The sequence below is a fragment of the Pygoscelis adeliae genome, unplaced genomic scaffold (assembly GCF_000699105.1).
Source record: "Pygoscelis adeliae isolate BGI_AS28 unplaced genomic scaffold, ASM69910v1 Scaffold73, whole genome shotgun sequence".
Taxonomy (NCBI): Eukaryota; Metazoa; Chordata; class Aves; order Sphenisciformes; family Spheniscidae; genus Pygoscelis; species Pygoscelis adeliae.
The window spans coordinates 471,191-493,261 of NW_008824470.1; the positions used below are offsets into that span (position 1 = coordinate 471,191).

General features: G+C 38.0%; 1 protein-coding gene across 1 annotated transcript in view; it reads left to right on the forward strand.

The window, feature by feature from the left end:
* The first annotated feature begins 25 nt into the window (after window positions 1-25).
* Window positions 26-22,071, forward strand: part of CHSY3 (chondroitin sulfate synthase 3) — a 208,344-nt gene continuing 186,298 nt past the window's right edge. The window contains exons 1-2 of the mRNA XM_009321244.1: window positions 26-104; window positions 1,196-1,479. Of these exons, the coding sequence (XP_009319519.1) occupies window positions 26-104; window positions 1,196-1,479 (363 nt within the window). The remainder of the gene's footprint in view (window positions 105-1,195; window positions 1,480-22,071) is intronic.

The following is a 22,071-nucleotide window of genomic DNA, read 5'->3' on the forward strand; positions in this document are numbered from 1 at the left end:
TTCGATTCGGTACTCCTCGGAAACGATGTTTTCAGCACTAGCAAAAGTTCTCCGCTGGCTCGCTGACACTTCGGCTGAGCAAACGCAGCCTCGGAAGGCTACTTGTAAAGCTGCTGTTCTCCTTTGCAGCCTGTGTCTCTGAAAAGTGCTGGTCCTATTTCTGTGCGAGTTTTATAGCACCATTAGAAAATGAAGTTCTGCAACCCGCTTCCTTTTGCGCTATGCTTGTTGCTGCTGTTACTCGTGCAGCAGCAACACTGCACACTCGTGCAGTGTCCTGCTCTTAGCAAAGAGAAGCTGAACTTCTAGCTAAGCTAAGCCTAGGTTGTGAGCGTGGTTGCTTACACTGTTGAAAGCACTGTTGAAAGTTAACTGGAGGTAACTGTACACTTCCCTATTTGTCACCTGATTTTGTTTGAGTCGTTTAATGGGCTGCTTGCTTGTCAGCTGTCATTCATCTGTGAAATACTCCCACATGTATACGTATATATGCATATATATTCGGTTGCAGACATAAAGTTGTCACTGTTTTCTTTGGGCTCATTTCGAAATTGTAATGAACCTGTCTTTAATTGGTTCCAAGGTTCCGAGTTAAACCTATCCAGAAACTTCTAATTTCAAGTAAATATGAAATCACAGTTTCTTAGAAGAAACAGGTAAGGGCTTTGAAGGCAAAGTGTGTAGACATTGTGGCACTGGAAATACTTTGGAAGGAGCCTGAGTTTTACCTTGTTCCTACAGTTACTCTGTAATCAAACATATTTAGCTTGGTTAATTTAGATTTGCTCTGGTCTTTTCAAAAATAATACCTGGCATCTCCCCTTTCTCCCCAGCCTGGAACTATATTGGCAAATTGTCCTACTTTAGAGAGAGTTTTAAACTAGCAAGGGGGTGTTTTCCATCATTATCCGTTGAACAGAGCAAGGTTTACTGGTAAAACTGAGTTTTGATCATATTCTGGCTTTTGGCTGAATGAAAATGTCATTGTAATGTTAATTAATAATAAAAAACAGAAGTCTGTGGAAGGTGAACTTGTCCAAGGGTATTTTCAATTAGGTGTAGGACACTGCATTGGAAGTGATTTCCTGTGATAGTCTCAGGTGCCTGTTATATTTTTAAGAAAGCTTGAGGTACAGGAAAAGAGATGGCTGGCAGACTAGGCAGAGAAATAACAGTAATCTTTTCTGTTTTTCAGGTGAAAAATTGGAGGAGTTTCTTCGCTCACTGAACAGCAGTAAACCTCTGTATTTGGGACAGACTGGTCTCGGTAATATTGAAGAACTTGGAAAACTTGGGCTGGAGCCTGGAGAGAATTTCTGCATGGGAGGGCCAGGAATGATCTTCAGCCGGGAGGTTCTCAGGAGGATGGTGCCACATATAGGTGAATGCCTTCGAGAAATGTACACCACTCATGAGGACGTGGAGGTGGGCAGGTGTGTCCGAAGGTTTGGAGGAACTCAGTGTGTTTGGTCTTACGAGGTAAGTGACAGTGTAAATTGCAATGTGCTGTTTGTTTACAGAGTTTTACATCTTGCAACATAAGTAGCTGTGTCCACAATCTTCTTCCACCGTAATTATGTTTTAATGCATGCATAAGAATGTAAACTGCAGACTGTAAGGAAAAAAGAGAGGAAGACATTGACAGCATGTGTCTGCAAGCATATTTATTTCTACTTGTGTCTTTCAATTTTCATTGGTGACAATTACTGCAGCCATGTTGTAAGTATTGCTATGCTATAAGTTGCTAAAGCATTACCTCAAGGATTTCTACATATAATCCTTGACAGGATGCTGCTGTATTTGGCGTATGCTGTTCAGGTTGGATCTTTTTAAGAATTTGTTTTTCGGTAAGCATGTGGCATATCTGTTTGTTCTGCATCACAGGTTCTTAAAATAGGTTGTGGTATTTGAAGAAGAATTGCCTGTATTTTCTTAATTACTCAGATGTAATTTAATGGAGTTTGTTACTGGCAAAGGCAGAAATAGGGTTTGGTTTTTTTTTTTCTTGTACAGAAATGAAATTTGTTACACTGCCTGTGTCCATGATACACTTTGAACAGTGTTTTTCTTAGTGTAAAACAGTGTTAAAATGTATTAAGGACACAGGCAGTGTAACAACTCTTCCTATGCTGAAGTCATTTTAGGAGCAAATGACTTCATCTGGTGACGTTTTCTAAAGTAATAAAGATGTGTTGCAGTACCCAAAAAGTTTGTTTGCAATGCCATAACTAAAATTCAGGCCTAGTTGTCTGGAAATACTGTGGTTAGTGGTACAACTATCTTTGTAGATAAAAATAGACCAAGCGTGCAACTGCCAGAAAGGGTAAAGGGTGATAGCTAATATGATGAATGTGATTTTAGTTATTTTGACCGGTTCTTTAATATTAATATATGCTTGCCCTTGTGGCACTCCCTCGTTAAGCAGGAAAAATGATTTAAATGGGCCACTGAAAGAGGTTATGTGCTATTACCGATGACAAAAAGACAGGAAGAATAATTAATTTTGTGGATAAGTGTTTTTCTGAATGGCCTGGGGAAAGGTGGCCATTTTAAAAATGGGTTTGGTGGGCTACAGTGCATGTAAACAGGTGAATGAAAGTAAATTTTGAATAGCTGACACTAACGAGGTAGAAATTGTAGAGGTGGAAATCCTGTCCTTTACTTCCCAATAGAAAAGTGCTTTTAGAGGCTATTTCAATAAATGTTGTAAATGCCAATGTAAAATAATACACCCGTTGCACTGGTAGAGCAGGGAAGGCATTTATCATGCAGATGGATATCGATGTAGGACTAGTGATTCTTAATCAGACTTCCAAACCGCAGACTATGTTGGCAGTTTAATCTTACATTCTGATGTGTTTGGGCTGTGTCCGTACAAGGTTGTTTTCAAATCCTTATGGCATGTGATGCATGCTGATCTGTATCAGATAGCAGAATTATGATTCTGCCTTGACAGTTGTATCTTGGAAGGGATTTTGGTTTTGTTTTTCTGGTTTGTTTTGTTGGGAAGAAATCTGGAGAAGTGAAGAAACCTGATAATAGATAACATTATCACTATGATTATAATTTATTTTGATGTTGAATGTCAGGAAATTTTGGCTCCAGGCACTGAGCATAAGTGGGATAGAGTGAAAAAATACGTTTACTTTCTTCAGTTTTGGACACTGAGTTATATGACTGCCCAGAAGCTCAGCTTTTCATGGTAGCATTGGGGCCTGGAAACAGAAACTTTTTGGAAAAAACGTGTGTTTTTATGGGATCTGGAATAGAGTGACACCAGTCTTGACTGTCAGTTGCTCTTAAAGGCTCTAGGTCTATATAATAAGGAATGGAAAAAGAAAAAAATGTGTTGGGCATTGCAATAGCAGCTGCTCATTTCTGACCGGTATTTCCATCTTTTAGAAGAATCTTTGACTCTGTTGCCAGTACAGGAGATGCTCCAGAAGATGCAGATGATTAAGACAAAGCTGCTCAGGATGCTATCCCAGTATTAAATTTGTGTGGAAGGGAAGGAGCGAAATAGGGTGTCCGGAGAGAGGGAAGTTGTGTTTGTGCTTTGGCGTATTTTGTGTTGTGTAGCTGGTTGTTTCAAGCAGTCTGATACTGCACCTGAACAGATTGGTGTGTTGAGGGTTGGTAAATTAGTCGGTGACAAGGGTAACTTTTTTCCTAGGGCACTGAAACTCTTGCTGTGTGCTTTTTCATTCCTGCCTTAGATGAGCGACACTCTTTGTGTGCTAGAAGGGGAATTATTCCCTCAGATACACATGTGCAAAACCTAAGACTGGGGCCAGGACTTTCTGCATAGCCAGTTGCACTTTTGTCCTGAAGTCCACTTGTTTTAAGTATTAAACCGAGTCCTGTTGAGCTGCAAGATTTTTATGAGCTTCACTGCTTTTGGGAAGGTGCATAATTGTATTTAGTATGTGTTGCTGAAGACTAATACAAATTGGAAACAATTCCATTAAAATTCATAGAAGCAGAAAAGCTCTGGAAGAGCTGAGTCACTGTTGCATGATTTTTTACTAGATTTCTTTTCTAAGAACTGGAACGGAAAGTCTCTCTTCTGAGGTGAGGATGAAAGAAATCAAAGAGTTCAAGAGAAAACCTGAAATGCTTGATCTTTGCTGGGTGGCTCAGCTGGCGTAGGTAAGACTGGCTGCCTGTCAGTTTATTCTGCTGCCGTTTAGAGTTAGCTAGTAAGCTGTGCTAGCTTATATACGTAATATGCTTGCTGGCAAGGAAGGGGTTACAACTCTGATTTTTTGGGGGGCGGGGGTTGGCAATTTTTTTTTTTCAGAATGAATAAGAAAAGAAGAGGTGTACAAGCCTGCAATGAGCCACTCATATTCTTGAGGCTTTCTAGAGTTTAATTCTTGTTCTGCCAGATTTGAAGTCAGGGCTAAAGGCTGGGTCTCCCACATACCAAATGACTTATGGCTGAGGTGATTAGTCTCTTTCTGTCTCTGCTGATGGAGCTCCTCCACTTTAAATAAAAAATTAGTCATTGGATTGCTGGGAGAGTGAATCTAATAACAGGGTTTTTAGGGCCCTTGTGCAGAACGGAGGAGTCAAAACCCTGCCCTCAGGCTGCAATTTGACAGTTGCTCTAAGCTGACATAAATACGGGCTTTCACTGAAGTGTGATTGCTCATTTCGGTTGCTGTCCTGTTCTGCAGGACTTCTGCAGCCCTGTGGTGAGCTGGAGCAGGGGCGGGATCCACTTGAAACCTGAACCTGGCCAAAAGCGTTTTCTTCAGCTGAATCAGTACTCACGGCAAAGCTTTGCTGAGCACGAGCATCAGAGGAAAGAAAGAGGTGGTCACGTTCAGCCAGGAATGAAGGGGCAGGAGAGTGTCAAACTGCCCTTGGCAGCAGCTCACATTCAAATTGGCTGGAAGCAGCGGTTGAACTGCAGCCTAAATCTAGCACATTTCCTTGCAACATGAGGAAGTATCTGCTAGAAGCATTGTATTTTGAATGGATCATTTTCCTTCTACAGAAAATCCATCCTTGTTCGGATATATTTTTCAACTGTATCTTAATTTATCCTCCAGTTTTGATGATGCTGTAATGATTAAGTTGTAATAAACCTCACAAATTTGTCTAAAATATCACTGTAAAAAGACTTTTTGCTTTTGTTAGAGGTTAGCAACTTCTGCTTCCCCAAATCCGTAACAGTAGAGATTAAAAAGGGCCTTTTGCTTTTGTGCTTTCAGAATCCATATTTCAAGCTAAGCACTCTCTTTTCCACTGATTTTGAAGCCTTGAAATGTTTTTCTTTAAATGAATGAAGAGATTAGCTTGATTTTAGTGACTCATACTTGTTTTATTCTTTGGAAACAAAAATACGGTTAAAAAAAATGAGATGCTATGTTGTTCCTCGCTTTACAGTTTAGGAGGGACTTGACTGTAGAGGGCCATTTGAAAAAAAAAGGCTAACTGCTTTATTGCGCCTGCCCCCTCCCCCCCCCTTTTTTTTTTAATGACGTTTGTGGTTTCAGAAGACCATTTTGTAATTTGTAACCTAAGTTTATAGCAGATCAAATAGTGTAGTTCCACAAAAGGACAAAATAAAATGCAACGCATGAATTAAGTGACTATAACAATTCAAGCAGAAATCAAACGTTGTCAGGGTATAAATACTGTCAGAGAAGGTTTTTGTTCAGAAAATGAGAAATGATAAATGCAGCATAAAAAGATTTAAAGACCATTCATCAGTGTATTTGGGACATTTATTCTAATGTTGAGTTTTTAAAGCTTTTCTATTTGTAGCCTCTTTTTCCCTTTCTGTGGGAGAAAATATCATAGAATCATAGAATATCTCAAGTTAGAAGGGACCCATAAAGATCATCAAGTCCAACTCGCGCTACATTAATTTTAAACTTAAAAACTACATTCATACAAAAATGAATGCTGTTGGTTTTGGGCAGCTTCATTAGATAGTTACATAAATGCAGCCATCATTTTAAAAAAGCACGGAGTGAGCTATCAGTGACCCTGGAATAGAAATGCATGGAAGATTGCATAATTAAGATTGTAGCAGGGGTCTCTGAGTATGGAGAGGAATGGGATGATCACAGATGCCTCAGAACTGTTCGCATAAATGGCCAATTGCTGATACAGGATTGTGTATGTGCTCTCTTAACTATTTGTTATTAATAGCTATCTGATTACAGCGATGTTAAAGGTAGTTATCAAACTTTTTTACTTCATTGTGATTCTCACCTGGTTAGAAAAGTGAGTTACAGTTCCATACCATTGTAGTATAGTGTTTCTGTGTGTACACGATACCGAATAAAATGCAAATCATTACATGCATCTCCTATTGCAGTAACCGTGGTGCTAAAATGGGGTCATTACTCTTGCCCTGTGTGGCTCTGTCTGGTCCTCATCTGAGCTGCCTGCCCCTGTTGTGCTATGCAGACTCCCTGCTCTTTCTCTGGCTTTGTAAATAACTTCCTGTCATTCATTCCCCCTGGGGAATTTGGGGAGGCTGCCTGGGGGTGCTGCCTCCCTTGAGTTCACATACCCTGGGGACTCCCTGTCTTCTTGTCCCTTCTTGATCCTGCAAGATGAGCTTGGCTGGGAGTTGAGATGCTTCATGGTGAGAAAACAGAGTTGTCCCTGGTACTTGCATGTTATTGAGGGCCCTAAGCATTTCCCCGTGTTGCTCAGCGGGAGTGCAAGAGCTGGAGATACCTTTTTTTCGGTTCTTTATTGTGAAGGAATTGGATGGTATTCTTGCAGCAACCATGGAGGTATGCGCCAGCATGCACAAGCCCACAGCTGTGGTCCACTGTATGATGGTGTCATAGCTGTGGAGCCAAGAGCTAAGGGGGCTGTTTCTCAGCCTGGTTGAGAGTTAGCTTTTCATAGGTTTCTGGCTTGTTTGCGGATGGGATGTTCTGTCTTTTCTGTTGTGCCCCAAGAGGAAATACTGCTCGTGCCTTTTTGGAGTTTGACAGCTGTGTAATTCAGCTCCTGGTACTGAGTTACCAAGGTGCTGGAGGACTCTGGGGGTGTGTTTTCATGTCCATGATGTGAAGAAAGCGTGGACACACCTTCCTCTTCATGTGTTTCCTTCTAAGATGTCAGCAGCTATTTCTTTGCAGGACTATGTGGGCTAGCTAACAGCTTTCTGTTAAATCAACTATTTCAAAGGTTTTCCTCTTTAAGAATAAGCTCTGGTTTGAATTACCAAATCATCCCACAGACAAGCAAAAGAAAAACATTAGGAAAAGTTCTTAAATGATTAAAAATCTGTCTTTCGTTCTGCATATGGGTATCCTGAACCATCTCTCAACCTATATGGAAATTTAAACCTAAACATGTTCAACTTTTTTCTCATGTTTACTCTCATTTTATTGGAAATGTTTTCTCAAGACTTTTGTGCAATTGGTATATTGGAGGTGGTATTTCCATAGAACTCTAGTGCAGAAGGCTAGCTCTTCAAGTGTGTTTAAAAATAGTGTTTGACATGAGATGACACCATTGTGGCACAACTGTTGTAAGAGTCATATCATTTAAACCGATCACATCATCACTCTTGACAGTGCCTGTCACATTATACAAGCAATAAGCTTGATTTTTAAAAAGAGACTTACAGATGAAGAACTTGTCTGCTTTAGGGTCAACAGTGGATTCAGTGCTTTAAGTGAATCCATGAAACAAAGCACAATTGAACCCTGATGTTTTTACTTTTTACCCTGAAAGAGTTTGCTGTATTTTAACTTAAAACCAAGTAAACCAAACCACATGGGAAGCATTAGTTTCTATAGATATTCCCAGAATTATCTTTGTTTTCAAAATTTTGTATTTCCTAGGTGTTCTGAAATTAATTTCCCTTTCATGCGTACAGATTTGATCGTGGTTATTGGTCATACTTTGACAAAGAGTTTTGTTAAACTGTCCTGTTTGAGCCTTTTCAGAGATGAAGTGTTTGTTGCAGATTACTGGGTAAATCAAATTGTATAGAGTGGTTCAAAGTGTGTATAGTCTTCTCAAAGACACTGATAGTCCACAGGTTGTTTCCTCCTGCTCCCTCCCAGCCCCCAGAGTTGATAGGTTTTGTTACTTTTTCTGGACTGTTCTTTGTATCTCTTCTTGTCCTGACTTAGAAAATCTCCCAGAGGTAATTTTTTCCTGACTTTCACTTTCCAACTTCATGTCTTTTGATGAGATCAAAAGATGCATTTCTACTGAAATAGAAAATGAAAATGCTCACAGAGAGAAGCTGGAAGTTGTAAACAAGGAGAGTTACAGAAATTACTTGAAATAAGGGATAATTAAATGTACTTTTATTTACCTTGGTATTTCATTAGGTGTCAAAAATCGGATATGTTTCTTTTTTAGAAAAATAAGCTTTTAAGCTACTCTTCCAGTTCTGTATGTTTCTTGGGAGTTTTCTGCAAGAGAACAAATAGGTATAAAGTGTAGCTGGATCATTTTAGGTCCATCAGACTTTATTTATTCTGTGGTTCTCATTACCAAACCGGTTTCCACCTATTTTCAGTTCTTATGTGAGAAAGTATGTATTAAGTCATTGTATATGCTGCTGTAACATATGCTTTCAAATATGGTTTTATTTAATTATTTGATTTCATTATATAACATTAAATATTCAAAGAATAAATATATCAATTTAAAGTGTAGTAGGAACTGCTACGCTTTGAGGAGTTTATATTTCATCTGACCAGTGCTGGCTAATAATTTAAGCTCAAGATGAGTACACATGTTGGTTACTCTTTGGAACTGGGCAGCAAGTAAATGTGTAGTTCCACCCCAGCTGCAATATTTTTGGCTTCCTGGGTATGGCACTAAGAAAAGATTTTTGGCCTGCTTTTAAGAATTCTTTTAAAGCATACATATATTTTAGGAAACAAAGAACTTCTTAAACTAGAGGTATAATTTTAGGAAGTTCTGGAGGACGATAAGCAGCCTGGTAACTGATACAGGCTTCTTGAATACTGTTTAATGTATGATTTAGTCTTGAAACGAACCTAGGAAAGGGAAGGTTACCTTTTCATTTATTTTTTATTTAGTGCTTTTGAGACACATTTTCCACAGTCATGTTCCACATTGGTTGAAGTTTTACCTTTAGTAAACTAATCTTTGTGAACATTTAAAAATGAAAAAAAAAGTCTAAAACAAGTCTCTCCTGGAATGTGCTGGTTTAACCAGGCAGTTGGAATACTGAAGATTAAAACCTGAGGTACTGACTGGACAGATTGTTTGTTTGTTTGTTTTTGGTTTTTTAATTTGTAGACTTGGAAGGATTTTTTTTCATAATTTTCAAATAGCATTGTCATTTTGTGCCTTGTTTTTTTGTGCACTTGATACTTTGAAGGTCTTTATCTTTTCAAGACTGCTTTAAAGTGCATTTGAGTCCCTAAACTTTTTTGCTTTTTGTTTCTTTATTGTTTTTTTTTTTACAACCATTGAAGGGCAAATTAACATCTGAAGGACGATAATTTGATCACCAGGGACGATGCTCCTTTTGACTCTGCATTTGCTGGTATCAGGGAGGTGTTTGTTCATGGGGCCCTTTTGGAGTGCGGCATGTGTGAACAAGCTCCTCACAGCGTGGAAGCAGATGCAGTAAAGAAATGCAGCATTTATTTAGTTGTATACGTGGCCGCAATGCAGTGGAAGTATATGTGGCCGTAACTACTACCTGAGGCATACACTGTAAATCTGTGTGCACAGAAATGTGCATTTGTACGTACATATGCATATATTTAAAGCTTGTGCCTAGCTGACAGCCAAGCTCCCAGGGCCGTAAGTGAAGGTCCTTTGGAGGTTTTAAGCTGCACTTCTAGGTATTTATTGCAGTCTCTCTCCTGTAAAGCTTCAGAATTTAGTTTTCAGCTTGTTTTTCATTTCTCTTCATAGCTATATCTGTGTCCTTCTGTTCTGTATATATGTGTATTTTGGCTTCCAGCTTCAATTTAATGTAGCTTTTTGGCTTTCCATTTTCCTTGAAAGCTTTTCTTTGCAGCTACAGACTGTAGCATGCCTATTATCATAATAACTTTTCATCACCAAAGAGGACTGTCTTAGGGACCAGCTCTTATCCTGACAGAATCGCATAGCTTCCTATTCTTGATCATGATAAAACACAGTGACTTTTTCTGTCACTTTTAATGAGTTTTGGACAAAATTTTCTGAAGTGCATGAGTCTCAATTCCAGAAGTCAGGGAACTTAACTAGAACAGATGCAGCTGATGACAAAGCTTTTAGGAAAGTGCTTAACTCGGCAAGTGAGACAGTTTTGTTATGTGCTATTGATAGTTTTAATTGTTTTAAAATAATGTTAGGTATAAATCTATCCTGCTAGAACGAATGAAAGCAGGTGCTAGTATTTTGGATTCTTCTTTGCTTCTACTCTAAATTTTCGTGAGTGAAGATATTTTTCTTCATGTGGTAGGGGGAAATAATTGCACCTAACTGAGGGTAGTTGACTGTAATAGAAAATATTGTCAAACAGTAAAAAATATTTTTTCTTAATATTTGGCTGTAGTAATTTTGGGAATTGTAGTATTAGTGTATCCAAGAGGGTCGTGTAAAAGTATATATATTTGTTTTGTGGCATTTGATGCTTGAGGTTTGCTTAGAGTTGTAGAGTGTGTCTGTTACATCTTTACAAAAATTGATTATTGTTTGTACCTTCAAGAAAGAATTCTGTACTGAAACTATGCATTGGGCATTCCTCCATCCTGGCCATGGTAAGTTGGTGCTCACTTCCCTCTTCCAAATCTGTTAGCCTTAGTTTTTACTGTACTAAACCTAAGAATAAACCTACCTTCAGACTCTGTTCTTAAATGCCTATCTATGCTGTTCTGTTGGCATGTATGCTTGAAGGTGACAACTCTGTCATGCGAGAGGGATATGAGAGACATATAGTCTTTATGGGGCAGAGTGCCTTGAAGGAGTAAGGGCTGGTCTTCTTTCTTCAGTATGCGTATCAACTATCCCAGCCCAGTCTAAGCTTCCTAACTTGTCACTGGAAAAATGTTTTGAACAGCAGTGGCTTTATTATTTTAGCTGCACATAATGCTAGAAGCAGGAGAGGGAAATGCTGGAAGAAGGTAGGTTGGAATAACAGACTGACATGCCTTTGTTGAGTTTGGCAAGTTAGAAAACGGCTGCTACGGATCAGCTGCTCATGACTCGGAGTTGCATCCTCACAAGTAAGAGTTCTTTCATGAGTTTTTGCCTTAAAATAGGATGTGGTGTTGATGTTCTCTGTGTGTATGTGTGTGTAGGGGTGTGTGTGTGTGTCTATGTATATTTTTAAGAATAATGCAGTGTATTGCCATTTGCCTTTTTGCTCCACTTTGAGCACTGGATAATCATAAAGACCATTAAATTTATGTAATTTAGCTTGTTACCAGCTGGTTCTGGAGACTGATGATTATTATAACAATTGTTGTGCCTAGACCTATCTGGGATTGTAGGAACCTCACCCTCATGTGAGAATTCAGTGTCATAATGTTGTTTTGTTTCTATTAAACATGCCAGTTATCTCCTATAGTATTCACCTACTGACTGTGTTTTGCTAGTGCATTGAGGGATGTGAAAGCACTTACACTCCCACGTTGATCTGAATAGGATTTCCATTAGCTGTGTATGCTATTGATAACATGCTGATAAAAGGTGATTAGTTCAGAAGTGAAAAAATCTAACTGAGGCCCCTGGAACAACCGTGCTAAAATACGTTCCTGAGTGTAGGTTAGTTATTGACTTGATTAAATAGGACCTCTCAAATTTTTCATATTTCTGAACATTGGTGATAACCTACTTTGGTATCTGAAAATACGCTTCAGAGGTAGTATTCCTGCAGGTAAGTCCAGAACTGCAGGAGCTTCCTGCTCATCTCAGTTTAAAAGAACTTTGCTGTTACTAATTGGAATGTTTAGTTTAGTACTAAACTCATAATTTTAGTAAATAACTTCGTTGTTAATTTTCCATTGCTAAACATCATTTGGAGACCTACTGTTTTCCTTGGAAATGGCCTTTGAAAAGATTTATTTGGAGGTTCTGCCGTAAATCTGTCGAGTGGCCAATGAAAACAAACTAGCTGATGATTTTACCAGTTTTAATATCCATGTTACCTTCAATGTAGGTACACTTCGTGTTCGTTCAGACTTGAAAGAAAATAAAATGTGATGCCCTGGGTTGGGGGAGGAAGGGATTTGTGCTTTTCTTTTTGATTTTTATTTAGTTGTTTCTGTTTAGCAGTAATTATATTAATCAGCTTGATCAAAATAAGTCTTTATTTGCAGACTAGATACTACCTTGTACAAATGAAGTAACTTTTTGTCCTTAGCGCATCCATTATGATCATGTAGGTAGGTAACAAAAATAGTTGCTGGATTAAGTATTTCAATTACATGGGAAGAGAAGCTTTAATAACTAGTACAAGGATAGAATCATACAGTGTTGCTCTCTTATTTTTTAAACAGTTTCAAGAAAACTTTTATATGTTTTATAGTATAATTATTATTCTTTGTTTCTGAGGATAAATACACAGTAATGAGAGATGTCCAGTAGAATTTTTGGCATCTGTTCATCAGTACAGATAATAAAACAGCAACTCTATTGTATTTAACAGGTTGATATTTCCATTCATTTACCCACTCTAAGGAGGTATTTAAGACACCTTCCACACTTCCCATCATTCCTTTTTATAAACTTATTGAGCTCCATCTAAAATAATGGGTTTCTCCATTTTACCTGTGCTGTGCCACTGGAATACTGTTACAAAAATGCAATTGCCGTAATAAGTAGCTTCTTTACTTATGCTTTTAACTTGTTTGAGGCAAATATGCAGCCATTTGTTCTTCTATGAGTTGTTAATATTTACTTTAGAAAGCTCTTTTCTCATCCCTTGTACTTACCCATCCATACTGATAAATGCTACAGAGCTTTTATTTGGCGAGGTACAAGAATTCATGCTTTCTGTTCCTCTTGTTCTCTTAATCACACTTCCTTTCAATTGCCTTGGTATCTTTTTTTTTTTTTTTTCTAATGTGTGATCAGGATTAGGTATGGTACTATGTATGGGAACTCATCTGTAACTTCTACAGTGGCACTCGATGTTCAGCTTCGCTACTGCAGCTCAGGATTACATTTACCATTTTTAAGGCTTCGTCACACTGTAAATTCATTACCATTTTGCAGTTGGTTACTACTACTAGGTCAGTGTCATCTTCGGACATTTTCACCTATTGAGCTTCTGAATGGCAGAATATTTCACTTGTGTTAAAATTTACTAGTATAGTAGTCGCATGTTTAATCCTGTTGCTATTGGGAAACTGTGCTGTCCTAAACATGATGTTGCGGTATCAGATAAAAATTTTCCTTTCCTGTGTAAAGGGAACATTCCTGGTTAGCACAGTGACCTCCACAGCAAGGGCAGATGCTGTGGTAGTAGGAGAGGGAATGTGTTGTATTGTATGATCTCATCCCATGTAGAAAATGCTAGCTGTTGTTCCAAGTCTACTTGTACCTCCTAGCAGGCAAATGATTAGCAAATAAAAAAGATTGATCTCGCAAAAAGCTTAATCACACATGATGTTAATTGTTGAGGGCTTTCATTCCAACTAAAGGAAGCAATTCAGTGCATCTTAGAGGAAAGTTGCCTTTCGGTCTTTCAACTTTATAGTCTGTGATTTGCCATTTTCTTTTTTGATGTTGTTCATTGTGAAATTACTGCAAACAAACATGTACATTATCAGAAACCCCCAAAGGAGCTCAAAGGACTATCTTTGAACACTGGACTTTCTTCTTCAAGTCAGTTACTTGAATCCAAAGCTGAACATCTGTGGAAGACAAACATGAAGTAGTTTACAGTTTTGCTTTACAGCCATTGTAGCCAGGACAAATAATGAATACTGGAGTCTGCTGGTAGAGTTGATGATTCTAGTTGAAGCATGTCAACTGTGTAGCACAGATCTTTTCATGTTATGTCTTCATACCTAATTTGGAAAAAATAAAAATCCTGTGTCTGCTGTTTACGGATGCTTTAATTAATGAAGAATTGAAGTGGAAGACTCCAATTAATTGTTTAAGAAACTAAAGCTTGAAGAAGTGTGTATGTATATGTGTACACACACACACACATACATATGTATGTATGTGTATATATATATTAAAAAATGCTAGGAGAGCATGACAGTACTTTTTCATGTGACAGCTTGAGGTGATTTTCTTGAAATATCTACAATAAAATACAAACTTTTAAAAGATGTTTTTGGATAGATTGGAAAATATATTCCTATGAAAATAAGGCTTGCATAAATGCAAGGATTATTTCCAGTGTTAATGCTTCTTCAGAGCTTTTCGACTTCAGTACTAAGTAGTAAATATATGTGTGTTAAATCTCATGTGTACCTATATTTCTTAGGCAGTTTAGATCATGCCTGTGTCTTGAGGTTGGCACCAGTCCTGCAACTAATATGAAACAAACAAATCAGTCTTTGCAGCATATAAGCAGTCTGCTCCTGTCAGCTCTGGGAGCTTTCTTGGAAGAGAGATGTCAACTTTTGCAGAACTCAACTTTTCCTAAGTAAATAAATTAATGCAAGTTGTAGACTTAAAAATGCCTCTGGAGTCTCCTTGCAGTGACATGTGTTAAATGCTACTACATCCTTAGGTATGAAAAAATGTGTTTTCGGTGCCCTTCTGGCATTTGAATGATGAGAAGAGCCATAAAACTCTTGAGGAAGCTCTGGGGGGCCATAACACATGCAGGTGTTAAAGCTGCTGTCCATGACAGGTGGTGTGAGCTGAGGTGGAATCAGTCCACCTTCTCTCTTTGCTCTGATCAAAATCCCTGTCTTTTTAGATCCTTTTCTTTAGCTGTAATGGGAAACCTGTGGCTCGTAGCAGAGATGCAGCCCTTGAATTTGGCATAGGCTGTAGTGGCTTTTTTGTGTTTTGGTTTTGGCTGACACAAAACTGTATGGTAGCAGGAAACTTCACCGAAGTGTTCAGCTAAGTGCAGTCAGTCCTCACCCAAGGAAAGTTTGTCTCCTCTCCTACCTTACTCCACTTGCTGTCTGTGTACAGGGAGAGAACAGTGTTCATTCCTACATCTGATCTCTTTAGCCTATTTCGTGGGGAGTCTCTTCAATTTAAAGTTCAATTAAATGTATGTCACATACTGAAGATAGTGACTTATTTTCTGCCATGAAATTGCCTCCTTGCTCAGGGCTCACACTCCCTCCATCCTCTGTCCCTTTCTGTGGCTTCACCCTTCATGTTCTGTTGCCGCCTTGTCTCGTTTGCAGTAAAATTTTTGCTCTGGCTCTTGTTTCTGCTTTTGAAGTGACATGAAAGCTTATAGAACCATAAAGAATTGCTCCGTGTTACTGTGGGAATGAAACTGTTTTGATAAAAGCTACAATCTGTCTATAAAAAGAAAAAATCTTGTTAATGAAATAGATTTGCAAGGCAAACATATTAAAGGAATGATGTGGGCTGTTAAAGGTTCATTCAGTGGTTTGAACATACCTAGAAAGGGGAGATGTCATTTTCAGTGCATGAAACATTAATAACTTTTGGAGATTATTGAGGAGGAAGTATATTTTTTTCTAGTCATTATTGAATTTTTTTTTTCTGAAGTCCCAGAAAAGTAGCTCTACTTTCCTCTGCTTGCTTAAATCAAGAAATACATGCACAGACACTTCTCAAATACATTCTCTTCATCAAATCTTCAGTTGAAAAAGCTCTTTTTTTTTAACCAATATGCACATTTTCCTAAGAATATGGCTTCTATAGTCTTATGTTTCTGGAGAAAGTCTTACAATTTTTTTAAAGGGTTTTTAGTTTTGCTATTGTAGGAAGGTGACAAGTGGGACGTAGTTCTTTGAGGCTGGGTGGGGAATAGGTTACGGCTGTGTTGATCTGTGGTGCAGTCCATCCTGGAATGGAAGAGTGTGAGTCACCAGATTTGTGTTTCTCACACAGTGATGAAGGCATTGAAGATACTGCTCTTCCTTCTTCCTTCTGTGTTACCCTGTAGTGCTGAGCAGCTGAGTGCTGTTGCCTGAAGTGTTGCTTTGACATCAGACATATTTTAAGACAAACTCAGTTTTCTTGGGGCTTGCTGTACATCTCTATGTCTTGAGTATTTTTTTATTAGTTTATCTTCAGTACAATTGTTCTATTGCACAAAGTCATACAAACTGCTACTGAACTCATAAGGCCACATTGTTTATACACACCCTTTCTGTTCACTCATTATCAAAAGTTCTTCAGCTATTAAATATTCATGATACATAGAATTTTTTCTCACAAATTTCCAAAAACTGAAGAATGTGATCATCGTGGGGCGTGTCTTCAAGGTTTTGCCTAAACTGAGGGAAGGAATAGCTTTTAGAAAGCATTTTTAATGTTTAATAATTTCATATGCATTACTACCATAATGTTCTGTCGATGATGAAATCGCCCAGCAATAAAAATACTTTGAACACAGTAATGTGTGTTTTCTTAGAGTTTCTCCTTGAATGCCTGCAGCCATGTTCTGTGTTCTAAATCTTTCAGATTTAATCAGTTAAATGTGGTTAGTTCTCAGCATTCTTTGGATGGGAGACTTATGGAAGATCTTAGGCGTTTGAAAGAAATTACGTTGGCAATACCTGGTGCAGTTTTCACTTTCCTGAATCCACATTCAGTGAATGCGTCCAGACTGTAGTGAAGAGTGGAGCTCTTGGGGTAGTGCTTGTTGAGATTCTGTCTCTATTAAAGATACCAAGTTGTGGTCCTGGCAGCTAATGACCCAAAGAGATGCCATGTTAATCTACTCGATTAACAACAATTTTTGTTGCTTTATGGTCAGCCTACCTAAATCTCTTTGCAAAATGTTACCGTATTGCCATGTGTTATTAGCTCATTAACGTTCATTTTTTAGCTAGATGAATTCTTGCCCTGTAGAAGAGCTGAAGTCCTTGGACTTCTATCCAATACAAGTAATTATAAAGTCTTTCAGTGTTCAAATGGTTTATGACCTTCATGCAGGTGACTTTTCTTTCACTACATGTGTGGTCAGTGAGTAGTTCAAGTAATCAATGGTATACGAAACCGAACAGGTTGTTTGGATTGTGAACTGCTAGTGCATGCCATTGGGTTGGCTGCAGAGTTTCTATAACAGTATTGTGAAGTGTTCCTGAAATGTAGTTACAGAAAAAAAATACATTAAAACCTTTATTTTAAAGCTTTAAGAGGATATACACTCTCAAGGGATGAACAAACCCAATTAATTGCCTTTGAATAAAGATCATATAAGTTAATATGTGCATGTATATTTATATACATACATAAATGTTTGTATACATACATAAACATGTTTATTTCTAAATTAAGAAAGAGTTTATACATAAATAAACTCTTCTTGAGAAAAAGAATATTTAAACTTTTCTGCTAAAACCTATGCAATAAGTAATTAAGTAATAATCTATTTTACCAAACTGATAGATTTAGAAATAGTCATTAAACTGACAGGCACTGTCATTTGAATGATTTAGGAGCTTGTACAGGAATTATAGTCTTCAAACCAAAAACTGTCTTTGCATGTCTATTTACCACTAGTAGAGGTTGTTCTCTATGCTGCTGAAAAATTGCATTGTAGCGAAGATGCAAGGAATGCTGTTGTTTCCAAGGAGTTCATAAGGCAAGGCCCTGACCCAGCAGGTGACTCGGTGCTAGCAAAGCCCTGCAGCGGTGAAGAGCTGGGAGTGGTGGGAGTATCACATGCACAGCTTGTAGATCTGCATGGTCAGCACTGAAGACAGAAGGTGAGAAGGAAGATGGAAGGTGAGATTCTGAGATGTTACTAGGCAGAATGAGGATACCTGAGCAGATGCTCACTTGCAAAGTTCTATACAAGCTCTTGAGAGACAAAAGGAGAACTCCATGCAACAGTCTCGCCATCTTCTTCCGTGCAGGGGGAAAAGGATGTGACAAAGTGAGAGCTTGAAAGAGGAAAGCAGAGAGTAAGGAAAAAATGTGGTCATCTAGGAAGGGATTAAAACAAGTATGTCTCGTCTAGGGTGACACGTATAGCTTTGGGGCAGGGGCTTGGGTTGAGGACTTTTGACCAAATGCTGTTAGAGTTGGAGACAGAGGGAGGCTTTCTATGACTGTGAATGACTTGTTTCCAGCAAAGGATATCCATTTGAGGCTCTTGTAAGTAGGTGAAGAAAGGATAATCTGGAAGAACTACTAAATGCTAATAACATCAAAAGGCAGTCAGTTTAAAACGTGTCGGTAATGGTGATGGGATGTTCTGAGTGAAATTAAAGTTCCACTAGTTATGACATGATATATGTTTGGCAGAAGCAGCTAATATGGTGTCTCTTATTCTTTAAAAGAGCCAGTTTATTAAGCATTTATACCTAACATGAATGAAGGGTTTAGTTGATTGTAGTTTTTATAGTTTTAATAACACAAAATCTTCTCCCTGAGTGGCTTTAGCAAATTGGAAATTTCTTTACAGCTCTCCAGGTTAGTTTAGTTTCTTTTTTTTTTTATTGTTATTTTTTACAGCAGAGGTGGTAGGCACCCAAATGAACACAAATGAATAAAGCTGTACAAAAAAGCAATGATCCATGAATGAAAGTAAAGCGTGGGAGTAAGTTTAAATGTATGAAGGTATGTTTTATAGTGATTTGCCACTATTGTTTTTTTCTTTTTTGTTGTGTTTTCTTTTTTTTCCCATTTAATGGATTAGTGTTGTCACTCAGGCATTCTTGGTCTGTGATTTCTTGGGACTATAAATCCCCAGCCTTTCACTATTAACAACAACAAGTCTCTTCGGAGTCTGTGCGGTAGGCTGATGAAGTTGTTAATCTTCTTCACTTTCAGAATGCACACGTGTATCTTGTTTACTTGTTGAGTGCTGGATTGAAACACCTGGTTGTAGCACCTGGTTGCTTCACCAGTTAGGTCAGACAGGACTGAGGGTGTCCGTCCTACCAGGTCTGCCTCCAGTTAGGAATCAAATTTTTTCTTCTGTAAAAATTCATGGTGTGGGTCCAGTCTAAATGAGCAGCAGGGGGAAAAAACAAGTATAGAATTGCAGCTTTAGGGACTCCTAATCAACTTACGGCAACTATTTCTAGGTAGAAGTTTTAGTGTGTAGCCCCCATTTAATACCTTGTAGGCTCATGTTTTTCTTCAGTTGTTGCTTTTCAGGCATTGGATAAAAGTGAACACCTTTTTCCATAGTCCAAATACACAGTCCAAGTCAAGAGCATCTCTCTGTCCAGCGGCTCTGGTTCCTGCCATTTCAAACAGGTTTCCCAGGCTATGGGGAGCAATATGGGTTTTGAACCCAGGATTTTCAAATTCATGTTTTTTTTTTTCTCTCTACTGATTGGATGCTTCCCATCTTGCATGAAATAATTTTTCATTTTCAGCCAATTTATTCTCTTCCTATGGAAAATTACGACAGAAAAAATAAAAGGACTGGAAAATGTGTTCCTGTTTATTCTGTCAGTTTTACTGTTTTGGCTCATTGGCAGTCTCATTATCAAACTTCAGTCAATTTTTTATTCTACTTGGTGATTTTTTGGGACACTGTCTTATTTTTAACCTACTATATCTTATGCTGCATATTGTCCTTTTATACAGATTTTCTGTGAAAATGTATACTTCTACTTCACTTCTATCAATAGTTATATTTAGTAAGCTTACTGAAAAGCAGCTCAGATTTTAATATGCTGCAGTGTAGAGCAACTTCTGCAAGTGCAAGCTAAAGGTAAAATTCTGTTGTCTTGGCAAGTTGTCAGTTTTTGCAGACTGTGTCCTGTGTGGTACAGAAGTAGAAAAGCAAATTAACTTCAGAACAGCTATTGTGTAGAAATAGATTAATAACAATATAGTTGATCCCTGTCCCAGCACAGTTTACAGACTTTCAGGGTTTTTAGTAGCTTGTCTAAATACAGTAGCTTTAAGTAGTGTGTAAATTGCGTAGTGATTTAGCTTAATCAATTTGAGCTGTTCTTCTTTGCTTACAGGTAACAAAATGTGATATCTTTCACATGTTTGCTAGCCAGATGGTGTTAATTTGCCTGGTTTCCCTCCCAACACATTTCAAGGGAGTTATACTGAAGGTAGAAATCCAACACGAAAGCAAATGACCGTCTCATAAAATAAAGCCTATAAGCCAAGGGGAGGCGAATGAATTTGGAATGTTCTGATTTTTCTCTTTGCCATAGTCCATAACACTTCCATTACCACTGTCATCTGTCAAAAAAAGCTCTTTGTGAGGAAGCACTGTGAGAAAATTCTCCAACAGTGCATTTGTTAGTGTGAGGAAGTGGTGGGAGACAGAGAGAGGGGATGGTGCTGGCTGAGGAATGCAAAAGAAAAAGCATGAGACTTTTTTTGGCAGCCAGGGCAGGGCAGGAACGTGTTTTGCCTTTCTGGGTGCAGCCAGCCAGGAACTGGTATATGGGAGGTAGAGTTCAGGTAGTCTTTCTTCCCTTCAGCCCGCTTATCAGCATTCTCTGAGATGCTCCATATGCATGGGAGGGTCCTCGCACTCTGGGTGGTCCTTCAGTTGCCATAACGTAGGAGGAAAATAATGTGTCCCTGTGTGAAGGGAGTGGGGAGGATCGTAAAATAGGGTTTTTTCTGAAAGCATTTTTCTTTATTCTCTGACATTTTCCACTCCCAAGAGTTTTCCCATAAAGAAAAGTCAGGTTTGAGATGGTGTGATTTGCCATGTGAATTGCCAGCTCTGTAAGAATTAGGATTTTTCCTTTAAAATTCTAAATTTTAATCTCTAAATATTTTAAAGTATCTAGGATGTATATGACACAATGTGGCCTTGCTGTCCCTGATTGACTTTCAAATGAATATTTTTGCAGACATTCATTGCGCCTTTTTGTCCCACAAAGTTTAAAAGAATGAGACTTAACTTTTTTTTAATTGCAGAACATAGATGTTGCCCTTTCCTGGACTTTTTTTGTGTGAACCTGCCTGAGAAGCACAGAAGGGAAAAAAATGCAATTATTTGGTCAATTGTAAATTGTGATGGCATGTTTAATACCCTGAGCACTTTTCTGCTTCATGATTACGTTATCAAGACTGTTTCATTCAAGGTTTTATTTGCACCTTTTATTTAAAGTCCATACTAATTGTAACCATGCCAGCATCATACTTTGAGTTCCTCTGACAAGTAAGCCAATGTCATTTACAAGATGCAGGATTTCTATACCAAGGAATGGTAGCTATTTTATTTTGTGTGGGTGCCGGAGGAATATATACATGTTTATACATGTATTTACTATTTATGGAAAAGTACTTCTGTGACTCCATGTGTGAATACCTAATCTGTCATTTCTTCATCCAACCTTTTGTTCCAAAATTCCTTTCCACAGATTTTGTCTTGAAAAAGTAAGTGTAATGAGATTTCAGATTGTTCTTCATGAAAAGTCATAGTCCAATACTTTGTCCCTTAGCTAGTGAGATACATTAAAAAAAAATCTGTATGGACGACAGACTATATTGAAGAGTTTGTTACCACGTGAGTAGTGTATTGATTTCAGCAGCTTTGCTGGTAGACTAAACTTTACTATGTGGTTATCTGCTACTTTTAGAAAGAGGAATTGTTAAACCTTTTATTAAAAACTAAACCAATATACTTTGTTGAAAGACAAGCAGCGTGTGTTAACTGCTCTATCTCATAGCCATAGCATTCATGAGTTGTACTACAATGGAATGACAGCATTGCTCCTGCTTCATAATTTTTTTTTACTTCTATTGATCCTTGGGATAAAGTGTTGCAACTTTTCCCCTCTGCTGGTTTAAGTATTCCTTTTGGTTCTTAAATTCTAAATGTTCTCCCACTATGCTTAATGGTTTTGATAGTTATCCAACAGCTTCATAAGATTTTTAAATGTTTGACTTAGAATCTATTATTATAACAATGTAAGCAAGAATGAATACTAGGTAAGATTTATCAGGTCTCCCTTTTTACTAAGTATTCTGAGGATTTATCATGATTTTATTTTGCCAGATGTTGATTTTTTAACTTGGTCAAAAATGAGGGATAAAATT